General features: G+C 51.9%; 1 protein-coding gene across 1 annotated transcript in view; it reads right to left on the bottom strand.

Annotated features, from left to right (window-relative positions):
- Positions 1-5,660, bottom strand: part of ZBTB16 (zinc finger and BTB domain containing 16) — a 53,147-nt gene that overhangs the window by 12,820 nt on the left and 34,667 nt on the right. The window contains exon 3 of the mRNA XM_005427530.2: positions 4,332-4,418. Coding sequence (XP_005427587.1) covers positions 4,332-4,418 — 87 coding nt within the window. The remainder of the gene's footprint in view (positions 1-4,331; positions 4,419-5,660) is intronic.

Genomic DNA, 5,660 nt, shown 5'->3' with positions numbered 1-5,660 from the left:
GTTTCATCCCTCTTTTATAAAGCCCAGCATGGAAATGCCGAGCATCCTCAAGCTTGCCATAGCTGATCCCTTGTGCTCCAGAGCAAAGGGGGACAGAGACACCTCTCAGTGCTCTGGAGAGATGGCCAGGCATCCTCCGTGCCACCACAGGCCAGCACGTGGCCAGCACTGAGCTGGGCATGCAGAAACCAGGGAGAAACCAGCCCCATTTACAGAAGGCTTTTCTTTTTGGGGGGCTGGCTTTGTGAAGCCTTTGTGGGTTCTAGCAGCAAGTACCATGTCATGCTGTGCTCCCCTATGGGGCTCTGACCAGCACCCTGAATGCCAGCAAAGGAAGGCTGCCAAGGCCCTCTGGTGCTCCAGGGCAACAATAGATGTTAAAGCTCTCAAGGGAGGGAGGGAAAAAACTTGCAGTGATACCGCACTGGTTTGGTTAAATGGGGAGCCACTTGGCAACTAAATTTGATAATGCTTTTGTCCATGGGTCAGAGGTTAAATATGTTCACACTAATCCCCTTCATCTAGAATTAAAGGACAAGAAAGATTTCTCCGTAGCTTAGTGAGAGGGCTTTTCTCATCGCGCTTTAAATAGTATTTGCACAGGAAAATTAAAGGCAGACCATTGGCCCCGATGCCATCGTGGCTGCACGGCTCTGCCACGCTCCCACCTCCTCGCTCCTTTTGGTGAATCCACCAGCTTGCATGATGCCTGGCCTCATCATATTTCCCCATGTGCACACCAAGGAGCACAGGGAACTCTTGCTGCCATTTGCTGTCAAAGTGGCAAGGGCAGCCGTGGTTTGGGAGGCAGGGAGATTCGTCACACACAGGGGCTCTGTGCTGCGCCCCTAGGACCCACTGCCCCCAGACCCTCCGTGAGCTGGGGCTGGCACCTGAGCGTCCAGAATCCACTCTTGCACCAAGAGAAAATGTGTGAAGCATCGACTGTCCATCGCACACGGCATCGCCAGCACACCCTCCCCCCGCCGGGGCTGTGCAGCCCAGGCGAGCACGAGCACGGGAGGGATAATTACCTCTAAGCATACTTAATGCTACAGTGCATTATCTCTAGCTGTGGAGAAAAGCACGATCTGGAGGTATTTCCTCCCAAAGTCTCATTGGGCTGCTCTCAGAAAACCCTCCTGAGTCCTGTGAAATGGTAACAGAAAGTCACAGGCAGCCCAGGAAGATGTCAGGTTGGTTTTGGTAAGGAAGTGTGCCAGCTGCTTATGCTGGCTGCTTGTGCCATTGCTTTGATCAAACTGTGGAAGAGGATGCAGCAGGACAAGCCACAAACAGCATCTCCCAAATCTGCTGCTGGAGCAGGGACATTGCAGATGGCTGTTGGTGGCCAGCGGCACCACTGAGACAAGCCTCAGCCACTGGCAGAGTCATGCCAGCATCCCAGTGAAGCACTGGCCTGACCATTAATCATGGTGCCACATTGAGTGTGAGGCAAACAGAATTTGTTTTTCAGTGTGATTTATAGCTCACATCACCAAACTCACATGTTATGTTCCACTTGCTCAAAATCTCTCATTTCCACACTGGAAGAAGCAGTGTGCCATACATCTGCAGCATCACTGCAAGGTTTTGGGCGGGAACCATTTTGAGGCAGAGAAAGCAAAGCAAATGCAAGGAGATAAGACAAATATGTAATAAATTTGACTTGATGTACATTTGCCAAGAACAGGGGTGGTGCGTGCCCATGTGACAGTGCAGCTCTGGTGCAATGCCCCCTCCACCTCCTCCAGGTTCCCACTCATTCCTTGGCAAATCCAAGCCAGTAATGGGGTTGCTGGGATGCTCTTCTATGGAAAAACACTGAGAGCTCTGGCATATAACACAAAAATAATTTAAAATTTTTTAAAAATCCCTGTGCGGTTGTTGAGCAACACTTGCCATGGGAGCCAGCGCGGGGGCATCCTGCCACCTCTGCTCCCAGGTTCCTGCTCTCACGCGCCAGATCTTTCTCCCTTTGTACCTCCGCTTATACTGCACGACTGTTTTGAATCTCTAAAATAATGTGACAAGTTAATGATGGCACAATTATCTAAATGTTTAACAGACATGTTATCTAAGTGAATCGGATTGAGATTCCATCCCGCTGACAATAAACATCAATGGGAGAGCAGAAAGTGATAGGCAAATTATCGCCAACCCTGCAATTTCAATGCTATTAAATTTGGAGGAATAACAGCCCTGAGGCCTGTAAACTCTGAATAAAATAGACCCTTGTGTTTGGCCAACTATTAAATCAAAACGCTACCAACATCCCAGCAAAGAAAAAACCAGGGGGGAAGAAAAGGGGGGAAGATATAGAGCTTTTCAATTTTCAGTTACATGTTGGTTTTATTAATTCTTTTCTGCTACTGGTGTCTCAGGGCAGAGGATACGAGGGATATGAGGGATGAGAGTATGGGATGTAGGAAGGGAATGCACCCAGGGGATGTGGGCAAGGGAGAGTGAAGGGTCCTGCTCCATCCTTGGTGGCGCGGCCGGGGGCACGCCAACCCCACAAATCAAAAATCCAACTACTTGCTGAGGCAAACATGCTCTGTAGTGGGTGTCGCTCATGCCCACGTGAAACTGGGTCAGGAGTAAATCTGTGCTGTCCTGCTGACTGACACCGGCTGCCGTGTGCTAACTGCCTTGGCACACGGGAGGAAACTCGAGACGAGTCACCTCTGATATTTATAAACGTCGGCACGAGCCCAAAGCCCGTTAGCACCAGCACCGCTCGTGTGCACATCCCGACTCCCAGCGGTGCTGCCTGGGGCTACTCAGGCTGCCATCTCAATGCATTCTGTTTTTTCCTCTACATTTGAGGAGAAGGGTAAGGAATTTTCCATGCTCTCTTCCCCAGCACCAAGCCTGTGCTTCTGGAAGATGAGCCAAAACAGTTGCTGCTTTTCCTATTGCAGCAGGACGGGGGCCAAGGACAGTGCACACCCGGAGAGGGCGTCTCAGCCCCGTGTCTGTGGGGCTGCACACAGCCCTGCCCGTGCCATGCTTACAAGCAGGAACTGTTTTTTAAATTTATTCTTGTTTTTTTGCCTTGCCTCAGGAAGCGGGGTGTTAGTTTTCTGCTGTGGAGACGAGCAGTGCTTGATGCAGCACATGTACAAAAGCCTGGCTTTGTGTTACCATCATTCAAAGCAGCTGGAGGCAATAATGACAAGCTCCCCTTGGGCCACTGTGTCTCCCTGCTCTGGTTGCCCATTGCCCTTTGAGCTTTGGTACAATCTAGCCCCAAGGATTCACCAGCCAAAGGGGGTTTAATCCCTACAGGAATATAAGGGTTGTTAGCCAAACTGCTCTGCGTCTGCCGGATGGTTTGGGATGCAGGCATCATTGAGCTCCACGGCTGGGCTCCCACTTGTCAGCCCATGATGCTCAATGGGTCTGGGAAATAGAAGGAAAGGGGGAACTAGCTGCAATTTGCTTGGCCACTCTGACCCCCCTGCCTGGGCTTGGGTTGTTCAGCCCTGTGCAGCCAGTCCCTCACTGTGCTGGCTGCCCCTCTCACAGCCCTCCTCCTCAGCCTACAGCATAGAGGGCTTCAAAACAGACCTGGAATGGCGAAACCCAGCCTCCAGCTGTAGGGGCATGGACAGGGAGGGCAAGTACTTTAAGATTTATGGACTGGTGTTTGGCCAGCACAGCTCTATGACCGGGTGACAGCCGGTGACACAGCACTTTGCATCCGTCCTCACATCCCCAGCGTGAAGTCGGGTGGGTTCTCTGTGCCAGCCCCGAGCACAAACTCACTGCTAGTGGCATTTCTATCAGGGCTTTCAGCACTGAAAGATGAACCTGTGCTCAGTTAAACCGCTCCCGATATAGCACAGGAGGAGCAGGCGCTCTGTCCTGCTCCAGTCTGGATTTGGAGGGTGAAGGGCTCCACCTGGGTCTGTCCGGCTGTGAATTCCCCCGGGCAAACCTTTCCCAAGCACGGCAGCTTTTGCAAGAAGCTGAAGAGATCCTTGTGTTCCTGATGGTGGCATCACTGAAGGGCTGGGAAGTGCCAGAGCAGAAACATGGCAGAAACCAGCCTCTGGGAGGTGTTTGGACAGGGACAAGCTTTGCTTGCAAAGGGGGCAAACGACCTCACATTTGTTCTGCCATTGTTTCCCATGTTAATGCTGTAACAGCACTGCACCAACTGGTGCCTTAGTCTGTGCTTTAGTGTAAGAGGAACTGGGGCTGCCTGGGCAGCACAGAGGCAGGAACTGCAGAAGGTCCAGCTCTCTGTTGGGCAAAGGGTGACAAAGGCAGCCCAAATGTTAAAACCTGCACCTAAGTGAAGGGCAGAAGGGGAGGCCACGTACCGGTGTGCGTCTGCCGGTGCGTCTCCAGGGCATCTTCCTTCGAGAACTGGGCGCCACACTGATCGCAGACCAGGGCCTTGGCACCCGCTGGGGAGAGAAAGGGACAGCAGGGTTATTCCAGGGACAGAAGGACACACACCAGAGCGTGCACCTGCACATGGCTGCTGCCATTAACACTCCAGACCAATGCCATGGAGGGTTTCATGTTTAATGTTCCCTGTGCAGCCGGCAAAAGCAGTGCCTCATTCAGCCCTGTGCTCATGTTCCTTGCACATCACAGCAAAATACAGAGCTGCTTGCCAGGAAAAGATTATTATTATTTTTAAAAATCATTACATATCAATGCATTTCATTAGCACTGCAACTTATCCAATTGCAATTGGTTTCCTGCTCCTTCCCATCGTGGCTGATGCGGCTGGTACCCAAAGATGTACCTGATGAGGGATGTGGCTGGAATGCAACAACTGAACAAGAAGCTCAGGGGCATCTCTGACTATTGGAAAGAGATGTGGGATTTGTGGCAATTCTTAGAAAATTACTATCAATGTGCTGATGGTTTGGGTGAGGAAAAACCCAGGATGCCCAGCAGCAGATAAGTTACTTCTAGATGAAACCAGATTAATGACACACCATATCCAACAGCATTGTGGGACAAAGCCATGGCCCCATTTCAAGGTTTGATGCATTTGTTGTGAGGAGCTGAATGTTACAGAGCAGGACTCAAGGCGGGGGCACTGCCTTGCAGAATGCTGTGCTGCCCATTTTCAGGGGTCCACAGTGCCTCTCCCCTCTCCTTCCTACCCCACTGAGCCCTCCATCCCAGTCAGGGTGGGGTTTGGGGAAAGGTGGGCAGAGAAGGCGACAGGGAGAGAGGTATCACAAGATGCATTGAAAAGAGAATTCCTTTGCCTTTAAATTGTCTCGGTAACGGCTGGCTCGCAGGCAGAAATATTTGGCAGCGGCGAAATTAAAAGTGATAAATTTTCTCGCCAAGAGCTGATCGATAATAGAGGTCTCATCTGTTAATCAATATGACAGTCTGCCTGTTTACTGTGCATATGTTGTTCCCCGCCGCCCTCGCTGCGATGTCAAGTTTGCATTCAAAACAACCCGAGTGGACCTGGGCCGCTGGCGGCTCCAAAGAGCCAAACACACCCAAACTTTGGGGTGCTCCGGGGTGGCTCCCTCACACCTGCCAGGGGCCCACACGCCAGGCACGCCATCGGGGATGTGGGGCACTGGGATGCAGGTGCTGCCGGAGGTGCCCTCTCCAGGCACAGCAGGGAGAGGAGGAGTGTGGAGCGTGTCCCTGAAGGTGCGGGATGGGGA

This window comes from Geospiza fortis, unplaced genomic scaffold, assembly GCF_000277835.1.
Source record: "Geospiza fortis unplaced genomic scaffold, GeoFor_1.0 scaffold183, whole genome shotgun sequence".
Lineage (NCBI taxonomy): Eukaryota > Metazoa > Chordata > Aves > Passeriformes > Thraupidae > Geospiza > Geospiza fortis.
This window is presented reverse-complemented; position numbering and strand designations above follow the sequence as displayed.